General features: G+C 33.0%; 4 protein-coding genes across 5 annotated transcripts; 2 read left to right on the top strand and 2 right to left on the bottom strand.

The window, feature by feature from the left end:
* Positions 1-208: 208 nt before the first annotated feature.
* On the bottom strand, positions 209-2,552 carry RpL23 (ribosomal protein L23). Its single transcript, XM_011051106.2, has 4 exons — positions 2,430-2,552; positions 2,145-2,228; positions 812-940; positions 209-457 (listed from the first exon to the last, which is right to left on the bottom strand). Exons 1-4 carry the CDS (start codon positions 2,440-2,442, stop codon positions 261-263), a joined length of 423 nt encoding a protein of 140 aa, XP_011049408.1. The 5' UTR covers positions 2,443-2,552; the 3' UTR covers positions 209-260.
* A 254-nt stretch (positions 2,553-2,806) lies between these two features.
* Positions 2,807-5,607, top strand: Mulk (acylglycerol kinase-like protein Mulk). 2 transcript variants are annotated; one of them, XM_011051107.2, is made up of 8 exons: positions 2,807-3,198; positions 3,535-3,654; positions 3,726-4,116; positions 4,191-4,306; positions 4,381-4,571; positions 4,815-4,952; positions 5,033-5,151; positions 5,381-5,607. In XM_011051107.2, exons 1-8 carry the CDS (start codon positions 3,089-3,091, stop codon positions 5,492-5,494), a joined length of 1,299 nt encoding a protein of 432 aa, XP_011049409.1. In that variant the 5' UTR covers positions 2,807-3,088; the 3' UTR covers positions 5,495-5,607. The 2 variants fall into 2 exon arrangements, with proteins under 2 accessions (XP_011049409.1, XP_087268645.1); XM_087412519.1 differs by having other exon boundaries at positions 3,540-3,654.
* Positions 5,608-9,811, bottom strand: l(2)dtl (WD40 domain-containing protein denticleless). The gene is made up of 8 exons (XM_011051108.2): positions 9,508-9,811; positions 8,784-9,028; positions 8,515-8,695; positions 8,057-8,282; positions 7,761-7,966; positions 7,466-7,668; positions 7,049-7,271; positions 5,608-6,846 (listed from the first exon to the last, which is right to left on the bottom strand). Exons 1-8 carry the CDS (start codon positions 9,548-9,550, stop codon positions 6,233-6,235), a joined length of 1,941 nt encoding a protein of 646 aa, XP_011049410.1. The 5' UTR covers positions 9,551-9,811; the 3' UTR covers positions 5,608-6,232.
* Positions 9,812-10,768: 957 nt separating this feature from the next.
* On the top strand, positions 10,769-14,342 carry LOC105143090 (putative lipid scramblase CLPTM1). The gene is made up of 6 exons (XM_011051109.2): positions 10,769-10,942; positions 11,225-11,803; positions 11,926-12,043; positions 12,119-12,322; positions 12,659-12,796; positions 12,882-14,342. The coding sequence occupies exons 1-6, from the start codon at positions 10,820-10,822 to the stop codon at positions 13,640-13,642; spliced, it is 1,923 nt and encodes a 640-aa protein (XP_011049411.2). The 5' UTR covers positions 10,769-10,819; the 3' UTR covers positions 13,643-14,342.
* The last annotated feature ends 732 nt before the right edge of the window (positions 14,343-15,074 follow it).

Consider the following 15,074-nt stretch of genomic DNA (forward strand, 5'->3'; position numbering starts at 1 on the left):
ACTGTAATATTTCCCTAGATTTTCCCTATGTATTTCTGAAAAAGAATAAGGACCCAGATGATCAATTGTGTACCTCGAAATGAAGTAAAACAATAAGATGAAGGAACCCTAATTTATCCTGAAATTTCAAAGGTTTACTTTTCAATAGGGATTTTGGTATAAATTTTGGACACGTACTTGTTCACAACAAACAATGAACTCAAAAGAATACTACTTATTTTCGGATTTATTGTAAAGGACAGTAATTTATACAGGATGAATTACGCGATACTGCTGGCATTAGATGCAATCCTTGGCCACAAATCTGCGCATTCCTTCGCAACAGGTCCCGTAATAGCTGATCCTTTCATTTCACCCTTATTGTTAACAATCACGCCAGCATTGTCCTCGAAATATATAAACGTCCCATCCTTCCTTCGAAATGGTTTCCGTTGCCGTATAACCACTGCAGGCATTACTGCAACGATACACTTGTTTATTCAAAATTCCTCGAAAAAAAACGTTTCTTTGAGAAAAAAAAACGGAAGACATTCTTCCAAATAACAAGAGTAAAGTCTACAGTACTTGTTTTCCTACTGAATTACTTGCGTTTTAGTAAATTGCTAAAATAGTATCACACAGGGCTGTGTTCAAATTCTTATCTGAGTGCCACCCAGGTCATTTTATCCTTGTTGTTCATCGATTGTTAAACAAGGATAACATGATATCTGGGTATCTGAACAGACCTCAGAACACAGAAATTTTAGTAATTTTTCAAAATACAAGCAATCCAACAGGAAAACATGCTTCACAGCAGATTTAATTAATTTACCCTTTTTCCTAAGTTCAGGCTTTCCCTTCTTCACAGTGGCAACAATCATATCACCGGATCCCGCTGCTGGTAGGCGGTTCAACCGGCCCTTAATTCCTTGCACTGCGATAACATACAGGTTCTTGGCACCTAAAAACAATAGCATTGTTACAGAGGAATGTATCATCAGTGGAATAAAAATTAATAAATGAATATATCTACTGAAGTTAAAAATTATGACTAATACCCACTTCCACCAATATATATTAATTCTAATTGGTTCAACTTAATCATTATCCTTTTTTAATTTTTAGAACTAGAAAAAAATAAATAAGTTGAAACAAGAAATAGAAATTGACCGAATTAATGTAACAACATATATAGAGCACCTTTAGGATCGATCAAAGTTGGAAGTTTCGAATAATATAATATTCTTGGTTCATGAATTTAATTAATCTCAAATATGACTGTGCATCGAAATGTTCGGATATTAAAACACAATATTACTTCAGCCAGGATTCTGGCTCATGTAATATTTTTCGCAATAAAAGTTTCTTATTTGAAATAAAGGGGGGGATTATATATACTCGCGATTGTCCGAATGTTTTGACTCGTGATTATCAGCATCTCAGATTGATGTGTTTTTGCCTAAAGGCACTCTCTACTATATTAAATTGAAACAAGATTAAAGTTAATCTACAATGATAAAAATAGAAATTAGAATTATGGTACATTATGTATGCAAAACATGTATCATATACTACAAACAATTTTAACTTATTTACTTGATATCTACATAATTAATTCTTTCTCTTGATCCATATTTAATTATTGTATAACTTTGTGAATATTTGCTTTCACTACAAAGTGTTAAAAATGTTCAAGAGGAAAAAACCATTATAGAAATAACACTAGATAAAAGATGCAACTTTACAATTACTATACTTTTCATTGATGCTTACAAAAAATAGTACCGGTTGCATTCAACAGAAAAAACTGAGTAATTCTTTAATATAATTGATTCTTGTCTTCAATTATTTGCTGCTTCTAATTATAAGTACGCAGGAATCAATCATATTGAGCACTCACTGATCAATTTTCTCTGTTAAACACAGCCATGAATTATGAGTTACATTTTTTATTAGTATCTTTGTTCTTTTGCTAAATCCTTATTCTTTTGACATTCGGTGTGCAATAAAGCTACAGTAATCAACATTAATCACAAACACAAAATAGTCGTAAAAATACTTGTTGCAAATGATTGTCGGTCAACATGTGCTCCTCTTGCTCGCGAGGCGTGCAGTTGAGGCCCTTTGAGGTTAGATATCATGCAAAAGATATTTCTTAGACTCACCAGTGTTATCGGCGCAATTGATAACCGCACCGACTGGTAGACCCAAGGATATCCTGAACTTAGCTCCAGCCGATCCACCACGTCCTTAAGAAACAACAAATAATGCATTAAAACAGCATTAGAAGGACCATTCTTTTATTTTCGTGAATACATCGTTAACGAAGTAACGTTTCATCCTGTCGCATGCACAAGACGTGTCTTCGTTTTCCTGTGTTTTCGCTCGGGACCGATGAATCGTCCCGGCATCGATTTTCTCGGATTTTAATTACTCAAAAACAAACTCACCTCTTTTAGACATCTTGGTTATTAGAAAGAAAAATTCGAGCGTCCTCGCAACGTTCACGGCAGAATGAGAAGTATCTCTAGCTGCAGAATTGCTTCCGGCAGAATTAATTCCCTAATAGTTTTCCCTAGGAAAATTAGTGCAGCACTTGATGCAATTGAGTGCAAATCGGTTTACGTATTCAATGTTTACATATTCAATGTTAATAAATATTTTTAATTTTTTTGAGATTACGAGATTATCGTTGCAACAAAGAATATGTAATGTTAAAGGGGTTAAAGTTAAATTATTTATTGTATTAACAATGAAAATATGTAAATTATTTTGCATTTAATGAACATCAGTATTGCACAATTTTTCCTAGTGGGAAACAGAAATTCCAAGTCTCTATTCTCTATGTTATTCTGTTGGTTTATCTGTGAATTCAAAAATATTTGCGATGCGGTGAAAGCGACGAATTTTTCTATTCTACATTTTATATAGAATGAAAATAATATAAAATTAATAAATTGTATAACGTGAAATTCAAAAATCAAAGAATTTATAGAGGATTAGAATAAATTGCGAGATAAGGGAGATAAAGACAAATCGAATCGCGTGAATTCGAATAACAACGGCAGAAAGTGGTTAGAGTTAGATGGTTTTAAGATTTTAATTGACGATGGCTAAGGTATTGACTCTACTGAAGACGGTACGTAATAATTGGAAGAAATCTGTGGTAGGAGCTGCGGCCTTGTCGTATGGAATATCATACGGTAAACAAGCATACGAGTGAGTAATAATCATGGAGAACATAACCTCAAACTCTTCTTTAAATTTACATGTATACATTGAAGACTTTTCATTTAATGACACAAATATCATTTTATCTTTGTTATTTACATTTACACTGAATGCCAAGAAAGATAAACTACTTTTTGTATATCAACTTGTGTCATTAAATGGAAATCACTCATTGTAATGCTGTATAATACTATGAATATATTCATTCACAGCTATAAATATAGATTTTTTTAAACAGATACATTTTTTTATACATAAAGTTTAAATATAATATTAAGACTTCATATCATTGAATTTTATTATATTAGTGTATTATATATCTAGTACAGAGCAATTAATGCGTCAATGTTGCGAAGAAGTAGTCCAGTATGGAAATGCTTCTTGTTCTACAAATATTAGGCCTCGTCATGTGACTGTTATTTTAAATCCGGCTGCTAAAAAAAGGTAGTTGTGAGAACTTCAATATTAGTATGAAATGTTGTTCATTCTTTGCTGACTTTGTTTTTTCTTTTCAGAAAGGCTAAGAAATTATTTCAGAAGTACTGCGAGCCTCTATTACACTTGGCTGGCATTTCTGTAACTATCATTGACACACAATCAGGAAGCCATGCACGTAATACGATAACGAATTTGGAAACACCTACCGATGCGATTATTGTAGCAGGAGGAGATGGTACTTTGTCAGATGTTATAACTGGCTTGATGAGGAAGTATGAGCACAATCTTCATTCAGCCAAACAATGTCCTATTGGCATTTTGCCATTAGGAAACACAAATACAATCGCGAGTATATTTTATCGAGGATACGAAGATTTAAATGATATACATCACTTGATTGATGCAACAATGGCAATTATTAAGAATAGTCTCAAATCGATAGATGCCATTGAGATCAAATTACTGATTGTATGTACTTTTTATCGCACTTCATTTATTTGATGTAGATCAAATTGCATTGAAATAGAAATTTTTATTTTAAGCACGATCCTGAAAATCCCATAAAGCCAATTTATGCTGTTGGAGGCATAGAATGGGGAGCTTGGAGCGATACACATGCACACGTTGACAAATATTGGTATTGGGGTTCCTTACGCAAGTAAATCTCTTAATTTCTTTGAGTGAGACTTCTTATGCCTTTATTTTATGTTTTCTGTATTTTAATATAAATAGATATGCGGCCTATATATTCAATGGTTACAAGTCAAACTTGACTTGGAAGTGCAATGCATTAATGAAATATACAAATCCTTGCAAAGGATGTTCGTGTTGTTATTCCAAAGATTTATCTTATAATCAATTTACGAATTCGAATAGAAGATGGTGGCATGCATTTCTGCCAAAGCAGCAAACATTTGTTTCTGGTAATGAAATCTTGTAAAATTTGGAATTAACTATTCAAGATGTTACTAAAATCAAAATAATAAGATGAAAAAGATAGAAATACGATAAACATTTCAAGAAATTGTTAAAGAGTAAGCTTTATCTATTAAAGAAAGAAAAAAGTATTCATCAAATATTTTAGTAGCATCTTATATATGTATATACGAATAAGTTTAATAAAGATAAAAAATATATTTTATATTATATGATATAAAATATTTTAGACAATCACGTCGATTATAGTAAAGTAGTGAATGAAGATTGTGGTGTATTTCATGAGATGCCTATTTCAACAACAGAGCTATGCATAAAAACCGAAAATGTATCAGTTCAATCAATGCCTTTATTAAAAATAACTTCAGGTAATAATAACATTATATGTATATATATTCATTATTTAAATTAGAATTAAAATTCAAAATATACTCAATTTTATATCAAGGCCCAGAAAATATTAGTTATGCCAAATTTGTTGAGAAAGGATGGAAACAAGAAAGAGACAATGAACTGCCAACAAATTTAATATTAGATGCAAAGGATATTGAATTACATCCTGAAATAGTAAGTCTTTTTTCTTTATAAATATTGATAAAATATTTTGTATATTAATATATTGAGTCATCTAAAAAGTATCCGTGGTTTTTTGTCACTAGATGTGTTGACCATCAACACCATCTAGTGACAAAAAACCGCGGATACTTTTTAGATGACCTAATATATTAAAATACATAATTATTTCATAGCTATAGCAATCTTAGAAATGACAATAAAGTTATTGGTTTCGTTTCAGATAAATGAAAATCAGATGTTTTACATTGATCATGAAGAATACGAATTGAAGCCGATTCAAATAAGATTACTTCCACAATCTGTAACAATTTTCTGTCCTGAGTCAAATAGTTAATAATACCTAAAAATAATTTGAAATTATTTTGCAGCATTTAATGCTCATCACAATGAGTTTAGATTATCTAAAAATGGATGGAGAAGGGATGACAAAATATATGTTGAACCAAATTTTATGTAAAAAATTTATTTAATATATCTCTTCTATAAAAAAAATAATTTATTGGCGAGTACAAAAACTATTTCAATTATAACGGTCGCTAATTTGTATATAATACATTTTATGCCCTAATATAATGTCTAACATAATGCTTATAAAAATTATGTCAAATCGTGTCTATTTTACAATCATATCGTTTTAAATGTTAATCTTGAAAACTATGCAAGGTACATTATTGCGAGTAAATTTTAATATCTCCTTTTACACATTTCATCAATGAATCAGCGTAAAGATTCTTATCATTTTTATAAACCAGTCTTTTCTTTTTTATTAAACATGCTATATCATGAGCAAGTTTAATGACTATATTTCATCTATTTTATATCATGACCGAAATTTTAAGATTCTTTGCTTTTATACTGTAAAATAAAAAAAATTGAAAAAAATATTAAAATTTAATTCGTAAATATCTAATCTGTCGTATCATAAATTTCACTTATTTTATAATATTAGTGACCAAGATTTTAAAATCCTTCGTCTTTATATTATAAAATAAAAACTAAAATTGAATCTGAAAATAATTTCAATATTCAATTCGTGAGTATCGTGAATTACCAAATTCTATGTATATTATTTTCAAGTTGGAGGCAAATTATTTTTATTCGAAGATAAATCCTTTTCATTATCTTTACTAATGGCTTTAAAGAAGTTCAACAAAGAAACACTTTTAGTTGTTTTTGTGACTTTTTGGGGTTCAGTTGATCGTGACCTATTGGATCTTCGACTAGGTGTCAATTGAGTCTTTGGACTGCTTAAGACTGACGCAATCTTCTTTTGTTCGTACCTTTCCTTCCTAATTTTCGTCAACCAATCGACATTCTCCTTGTACTTTTGCGGTGATATTTCAAGCAAATGAGGTGCCGTCCCATCTATTACGAAATTTGGCAAGTTTAATGTAGGTGAAAAACTAGCTTCATTCGTACTCGTGGACTGGCTCGTACTAGGTTCGTCAGAATTGTTATCTCTACTCGTACTAGGGGTCTCGTTACTTGGACTGAACAGTCTTCGCATTCCACGATTATCCATGTGAACTCGTTTCGCAATCATCTCATGGTTTTCATGAATAGGTGATAAAATACTTTTGAACTTTCCCTCAGATCTTGATCCCATCATCATTTGCAGATAACTACGTTTGACAGAATTGTGTTTATTTCCATTGTAATCTTCCTTACTAGATTCAGGAGTCGTAACTGTGAAGAACGAAAATATTTTGTTTAAAAATACAGAATTTGTCACAAATTTTGAAGAGCTTAAAAAAAAGTTTCTTTTTTAAATTCAAAATTTAAAATCACTTTGCGATTCATAATCACAGTTTTCCAAACTCAAACTTATTAAATTTGTATCTTCCATTTATTTGCATATAAACCTCCACGTAATAATTTTTATATTTACCTGGAGTAAAAATAGATGCTTTGTGTTCGTCTGAACTTGGTGTAGTTTCCTGACACGTGTTCGAGTGTCGAGAACTTGGAGTAGTTTCCAGTTTCATTTTTTCTAAAAAATATCTTTCTACAACTTCAGCTTGGCCGCTTATTATTACTTCTTTGTTATCTTCTTCATGCTCGAGTCCAACCCTCCATATTTTATGACAAGCATCATCGGAGCAAGTCACTATCTGAAATGATTTTCAGGATTAGATGAGTATTAAACTATCAAATCTAGATTATAATCATTTATATTTTACAGAATTATATCAATGAGTCTAAGATAACTATTAATATGCAATCAGTAATTTTTAAAAATATTTTTACAATGTATAAAACAACTTTTCTTATTTAGTATTTATAATAATAAACATTAAAATGGAACCTTAGTTTCTCCAGTACTGCACCATGCAATGCAAGTGACTTCGTCTGTATGACCGGAAAGTTTAACTAGTGGTGCACCCGGTCTGTTAGTGTTCCAAATATACGCGAGTTCATCGCTGGATCCACTGGCTAGATAGCGACCATCGGAACTTAAACAAGTCTTTACATAGTACGTATGATTTTGATGTCCATGATACTCTGCCACTGTTACAAAGAATTTTTTCTATGATTCTATTTTGTTAAAATTAGAACAATGTATTCATACATTTTATAATTTAAAGAAGAGAAACATTTACCCGGTTTACGATTATATGACGATATATTATAAGCGTATATAACGTTATCCATGCAACTTGCATATAATGTAATTCTAGCCGGACATATTAACAACGAGGAAAAACCATTCCTAGTGCTATTCCCTGAATAATTCATTAAATGTTTAGCTATCGGCTCTTTCTTGTGGACAGTGTAATTCTTGCGCAAGTCCCATACTTTTAGCAGACTGAAACCAAGAGAGAATATATATATTTTTATATATTTATATATATTATATTATACTCCTGCACAAATACACAGTAAGAAGCAATCTTACCCATCGCCTGCAGCACACGAGATTAGTGTAAAATCATCTTGAAACACTAAACCGGTAATACTATGCGCTCGTGATGCTTGAGTGTGTGATTTCCGTCTTGTGTTACTGACACCACCATAACTGTGTGCATTAGCAATGCAATTATCAGGCTTAGGCTCATCACTGTGATTGGCTCTGATGTCCCATATCATGATGAAGCCATCTCTAGCACCCGTTGCAAAGACAGCTAAAAATATTTGAAAAATTCTGAGATATTCCAAATTACACATTGCACCATTAAATTTTTCATGCAGATTTATAAATAAACATAAAGAACTAGATCGTGAAAGAGAAAAAAGCGTTGATATATTTTTGCCCTTTACATGAAAGATAGAAAGAAAATTTAGCTTTTTTCAAAACAATAATTTTTTCAAAAAATACAAATATTTTTGTAACTCATTGATGGGCAGGCCAAGTACCTCTGTCATCATCGCGAAATACTGCAGTTTTTACGCTTCTTGTATGTGCATGAAAGCACTTAATTTGTTTTATTTCAGGTCTAGTGACATCCCATAAACGTGCTGTGTGATCTCCTGATACTGTAACCAGTTTCATCTCCTTAGGCATCCAAGCAATGTCAAAGATTGCGTTACAGTGTGCCTTGAAAAATATACATATTTCCCATTAATATTTCTGTGCTGATACTAAGAAATACATTTATTAAATAGCAATTGAAATCAAAGGCAACCTGTGTTCCATCCAATGGTAGATTATTTTCATTCTTAATTTTGGTGTCTTGAAAAGCGACTTTTCCATCTTCGTTTGCCAAGGCAAGAATTTCCTCGTATCCTGGCGTGGTACAGAAACGGCATGCAAATACCGGTGGCTCAGGATTATAATCAACTGCATTTACATTCGGAGTTATTCCACGATATACATCGTCATAATAGCATTTCAGACGATGAAGGGCGATGTCGTAATCATATATCATTCCTGAATCGAGCAGTTAGTGTGCCATTAAAATTTTATAGACATAATTTAATCATTTATTTAAATTTATTAATATTTTTTCTTTAATTTTTTACTAATTTTAATTAATTTTATTGGATTATTGCAGTAATGATAATAACAAACTATTTTAATAATACTTTAATTTTCTACAAATACATATAAGATGTATCAGTCTATCTAAAATATCATCAAAATTTGCAGATAGAAATAATAGCAAATTATGTTCTTAGCAATCAATCTTCTTCTCTCATTATAATATGTCATTAATATTCTATTTTGTAGCTACAAAACATTATTCAAATTCATTAAAGATTCATCGATACACAACATTTAAATTACATTCCAAATCAATTTAAAAAGATCAATCCGACTGGTTTTATTACAACATAGATAACCTGCACACGTGCAAAATAAATCGTTTAAATCTCCCCCGTAAGATGTATACGCTTCTGTTTATTTACCGAATCCTCTCTCCCGTCGTTGAATAACATTTGTTATATTCATTTTGCACTGACATCAATAAAATTCCGAAAATAACGCTTCTAGACTATTATATATATACATATACAAAGAATTGTTTATACGCGCGATACTATACGCGGGAAATCTGTCATATTCCACGCGAATGGGCCTGCTTTCATGTAACGGCTGCACGCAGTTTGTTAAAAAAAAAACCGATGACGTCATACACCCGCGCATACAGAAAGATAATTACTGGATTTACGATCCGTGCTAACATGACTCGAATTTCAGAGCAAAATGCAAATAACTGTTAAGGTGCCTTTACATGACACTTTATCGCCTTGATGCTTCCATCAATGGGCGCATTCAGCGGACAGTTGAATGAACACTCGCTGTTATTGGTTATTCTTTTAGATCATTCAATTAGCATTTTAGATCTAGAAGAATACATCAATGGCCTATTTTCCATTGAGGATTTAATCCGGATTGGAATGTAAAAACCAACCAATTAAAGTCGAGTATTCCCCTGTCATAGTCAAACGACAGGGGAATGCTCAATTGTTGGTTGGTTCTTATATTCTGACTCGGATTAAACCATCGATGGAAACTAGGCCAATAACAATGAGCGCTTATTTAACTGTTGAGTCCGCCGAACGCAGCCAGTAATTACTTTCCATTTGCACACAAGTGAAACTGAGTCTGAAGTGAGCTAAATACAATATTTCATACTCAGATTAATGACATCATTATTTGTTTAATTTGGTAGAAAGTTATCACATGACAACACAGGTTCAAACCTGACTCTTAAAGTGAGTTTACGAGACTCACTAAAGCATCGATCGGTCTCGATCTTATGCAGATTATAGGCAAAAACTCAATTAAATCTCATTTGTCAGAATGTAAAAGGAACGCACATTCAATTGAATTATGACGTCACAAGTGAGAATTATCTGAGAATCGGTATAAATGGAAAGCAACTATTATTGGCTGCGTTCAGCAGAACGTTTATTTTGCAACTGTGAGAAGTTTTTTTGCATTGATTGGATTATACTTTGAGATCTAAAGGAATGATCCCATCTCAGCAGACAATCATAAAACAGGGTTGCAAAATTCTTGTGTTTAGCTGAACGCAGCCAATAATAATTGCTTTCCTCTTGATATTCTCTTCTTTAAGGTCACGTGATCAAAATTGACGCATGATATTCGTTAATTTTTATCACGTGATCCGTTTTTGACGTTAAAGTCGAGCGTCATCATGAAAAGGCACCTTAATTCCGCCATGCATGGGAGCTGACGATTTGACAAAAAAAGATGGTAGTTACTGGGGATGATCATCGTGACAACGCGGAAGTAGATGTTACAGAAAATATGGATAACAATCAGCCCAACGGTGAACTGGTTCCGAGAACCGAACAAAATAACGACGAGACAGAAGTGCGTTAATTTATTGTATTATATTCATTTTGTTTACTCCTTTTTCACGGTTGTTCCACAAGGAGATGTCTTAAGAATACACATAGGGAGTTTACATCATCTTTTTAAATTAAACATGAGTTTTTTCTTCTGTTATTTTTAACGAAAGATTATGCAATACCACATAATTAGGTACAGTTGTAGATATTAAAATTTATTTGTAAATTGTCGCGATTTCATGTCATACCGACATATATGAGTATTTGTCGAGGCTGAATTGTAATTTGGCGATGTTTCTTGCAGGCGAACGCGGAGAATAATGAACAGAGGCAGAAGGCACAGCAGTCGCGCTTAGAATCGTTCTTTACCATAACAAAATCCTTAATCATACGAGCTCTTATAATTTATTTTATTAGTAGCCTCTTTAGACGCTCCGATAATAATCCCAAGTCTCCCAACGCCGTTGGCGACGCGCGTTTACAAGCTGTAAATATATTTTCAAATGGAACGTTATTTGACCTTAGTGTTTATCTGTCGGAGTCCGAGAACTTTAAAAGATTTGATGATCAGCAATCGTTGATTTGGTTCGAAGAGGGTCTAGTTTATGGAGATTGGTACGGTGGACCGAATCAGGATGGCTCCAGAGTGCTCGAGCACACGTTTGTCCCTTCCGGACGATTAAAGCAAAATGGCTCGATCTACCTGCACATATATATAACGAAAAGCGGAAAATCGCCGAATCCCAAAGCTGGCAAAGGTGTTTATGCCGGCGACTATATATCCTACTCTAGAAAAATGTTAAATAAATATAAGAAAATTAGATATCAGAAGAGGCACAACCTGTTGACTGGCGAGAGCACAGCCAGCAAAGAGGAGATGGCGGTGTGTATATATCAATTATTTTGCCAAATTTGTAACCAAAAGCAACCTTTAATGTGTACTAATCCAGTGTGATGTGAGTGACTGAATTCACCATAAGTTACATGTATGTCAAACTCTTGCAGAAAGCTGAATTAATGGATCAGGAATACGTGTCGCACTGGCATCCAAATTTAACTGTTAATTTAGTGTTTGATGAAACCAACTGGGTATATGGTCAAGTACCACAGCCATTGGATGAATGTAAGTTTACAGATATAGTTACATTATGTATGCAGATCTGTGTACTAGAAACACTCCTTGTTGCTCTTCTCTTAGATATACATTTCTTACCTGGTGGAAATTTTTACAAGCCAATACTGTACATGAATGATTTTTGGAACATGCAGCGGGACTATCAACCATTAAATGATACAGTAGAGCAATTGGAGCTCAGGTTGACTTATCAGCCACTCTCATTATTCAAATGGCAAATATACGCGGCTCAGTCCGTTAGAAATAAATGGACGTCATCGTTCATGGGTTTGTTATATTTCAAACATCGCGAAAATTAAAACGAAGCTTCTACTACTTCAAATAAGTAAGGAAATAGCTAATATAGGTTCGAGAAAATATTACCGAAAAATTTATACGATTGCGTTTCAAGTCCGATAGTGAACAGTGCGCAGTTTATATAATTGAAATATGTATAGAATTTACATAGAAACATTATTAGGTATCACAAAATCTAGCTTCAACCGTATTGGCTGTTTTCTTATTTAATTTACTCATACAATCTAGATTAACTTATTATTGATTTTATTCAAGAGAGAGAGAATTGTTAGTAAGTTTTATCATCTGTTATCATTGTTCACATAGGAGAAGCGTCTGACGACGATGATAACGATCAAGATACCCTAAAAGAGACTTTGCTCGAAACGAATCCATATCTACTAGGATTGACTATAATTGTATCAATCTTGCATAGCGTATTTGAATTTTTAGCATTTAAAAACGGTAAGCTCTTAAAACTCTAACGAATAATAGAAACGTTTATCACACATATTGCACTGCCGCAACTGAAGAATCTTATGCCTTTCAGATATTCAATTCTGGAACAATCGAAAATCCTTGGAAGGTTTATCAGTCCGCTCTGTGTTTTTCAATGTATTCCAGTCCCTCGTCGTTCTCCTTTATGTTTTGGATAACGAGACAAATACGGTCGTGCGCATCAGCTGCGCGATAGGTCTTTGTATTGAAGTATGGAAGATCAACAAAGTTATAGATATTAATATTAATAGAGAAATGAGAGTATTCGGAATCTTTCCGAAAATATCATTCCAAGATAAAGGATCGTACGTAGAATCTTCTACGAAAGAGTATGACAGACTCGCCTTCAAGTATCTCTCGTGGGCGCTGTACCCTCTGTTGGGAGGATATGCGATTTATTCTTTAATGTATCTGGAACATAAGGGATGGTATTCCTGGATTCTCAGTATGTTGTACGGATTTCTATTGACCTTCGGATTTATCATGATGACGCCGCAACTATTTATCAACTACAAATTGAAGAGCGTCGCGCATCTTCCATGGCGTATGCTGTCGTATAAATTCCTGAACACATTTATCGATGATATTTTTGCATTTGTGATAAAGATGCCGACGCTGTACAGGATCGGCTGCTTCCGCGACGATATTGTTTTCTTCATATTTTTGTACCAAAGATGGATATACAAGACCGATCATACCCGAGTGAATGAGTTTGGCTTCTCCGGCGAGATGGAGGCGCAAGTATTAGAGAACAAGAAGCAGGTAGCTATTAAGGATCGCCCAAAGGACGGATCTGCGAAGAAGAATGAATAATACTTGGTGTGCATAGATTTAGCATCAAGTACGTTATATCATACGTTGTCCCTAAATTAATAAAATGTCCGATACCAAAGGAATATAATTACACACATTGACATTTATTTATACAAATTTCCGCATAATCATATGTGTGTACATGTATATTCTATTTTCGAATCCACATGCTGGCGAGCATACTGCGACGTATAGCGAAATAAGGAGGGAAGATAGAAATAAATTCTTTTATCCAAATTTAGAATACGCACAGAGATATTTTAAAGGATTAAAATTGTTGGTCTATTCTTTTTTGCTGAATTTCTTGCACAATTTATCTTTTCTCTTTTTCTCTCCGATGTGAGAAAGAGAAAAGATGCAACCATTCTGCTAAAAAGAACAGACTTTGTAAAACACGAATAGTATATACAAAAATAGCAGATATAGTTCTTCGTGAAATGTATCTCGCAATCCTCTAACAAGCTGTAAATGTAGGTAGTATGCTCAACACTGTTATCATTCGTGTAAATGTTGAACTGCAAAATAGACACTCGTGACTTGCCACAAGAGCGTGGAAGAAAACGTTCTACCAATTCGATATTTAACCAAATGTCGAATAAAAAAGGGAAAACCCAATTAGCATCGATTTCAGGCGATGTTAGTATTCACTTATTATCGAGTCGAGATGTTGCTACGAAATAAAATTGATTTAATTATCATATATCATACGTGTACCTTTTCTTCTAAGTGATAAACTTGGATCCTCTTCATTTCTGTCGCGACATTTTATGAGATCACATAAAAGGAGATGTATATTAATGATTCTCTCCTTTTTTTAGTATCTGAACATTCAGAATTTTGTATAATGAGGGAAGGAAAGATCGTGCTCACTAATGCCATGACATTGATATTACAAATTACATTTAATGTTGTATTTTATATTTTCATTAGAGTAGTCGTATAATTATCTACTGTCGACTTACTGTCTAATATTTTGGACAATATACATTTATTACATATTGCCATAATGTTAAGTACTCATTTTCCGAATGAGATTAGCAAATTTCTGAGCATCACCACACGCCAGGTGTATGCGGTGCGAGATTTTAACGCGGCTCTTCGAGCCAAGGTATTACGTGCGATCGTGAAGATATTCTGCGATTGTGGAAAATTGAAGGTATTCGAGGAGAAAAATAGCGATCCATATATTAATGGGTCGTCGATGTTGTTTAGACTGTAAAAGTTATTGTTTATAATAAATATAGGTAATTTCTCCTAATTGTCATTTTTATTACTTTTTAACTTACTTCGATGCTCAGAAATTCACAAAATTTTATGCGCGTGAAATAATTGTGAAAAGAAAAAAATCTATCTATATCTTCGAGTTTTATTCAAATCGATATTATTTCTTACTTTTACACGCCTAATCTCTCTCTCTCTCTCTCTCTCTCTC

This window comes from Acromyrmex echinatior, chromosome 13, assembly GCF_024713525.1.
Source record: "Acromyrmex echinatior isolate Ae372 chromosome 13, ASM2471352v2, whole genome shotgun sequence".
In the NCBI taxonomy this organism is placed as follows: domain Eukaryota; kingdom Metazoa; phylum Arthropoda; class Insecta; order Hymenoptera; family Formicidae; genus Acromyrmex; species Acromyrmex echinatior.

Excerpts from the sequence above, each read along its gene's own strand:
- RpL23 (XM_011051106.2), bottom strand. Across the intron at positions 941-2,144 it reads CAATTGCGCCGATAACACTG|GTGCCAAGAACCTGTATGTT; the intron begins GTGAGTCTAAGA and ends TATTGTTTTTAG. Across the intron at positions 458-811 it reads GCCTGAACTTAGGAAAAAGG|TAATGCCTGCAGTGGTTATA; the intron begins GTAAATTAATTA and ends GTATCGTTGCAG.
- Mulk (XM_011051107.2), top strand. The coding sequence starts at position 3,089 with ATGGCTAAGGTATTGACTCTACTGAAGACGGTACGTAATAATTGGAAG. Across the intron at positions 3,199-3,534 it reads TACGGTAAACAAGCATACGA|TACAGAGCAATTAATGCGTC; the intron begins GTGAGTAATAAT and ends TTATATATCTAG. Across the intron at positions 3,655-3,725 it reads AATCCGGCTGCTAAAAAAAG|AAAGGCTAAGAAATTATTTC; the intron begins GTAGTTGTGAGA and ends TTTTCTTTTCAG.
- LOC105143090 (XM_011051109.2), top strand. The coding sequence starts at position 10,820 with ATGGTAGTTACTGGGGATGATCATCGTGACAACGCGGAAGTAGATGTT. Across the intron at positions 11,804-11,925 it reads CCAGCAAAGAGGAGATGGCG|AAAGCTGAATTAATGGATCA; the intron begins GTGTGTATATAT and ends AAACTCTTGCAG. Across the intron at positions 12,044-12,118 it reads ACCACAGCCATTGGATGAAT|ATATACATTTCTTACCTGGT; the intron begins GTAAGTTTACAG and ends CTCTTCTCTTAG.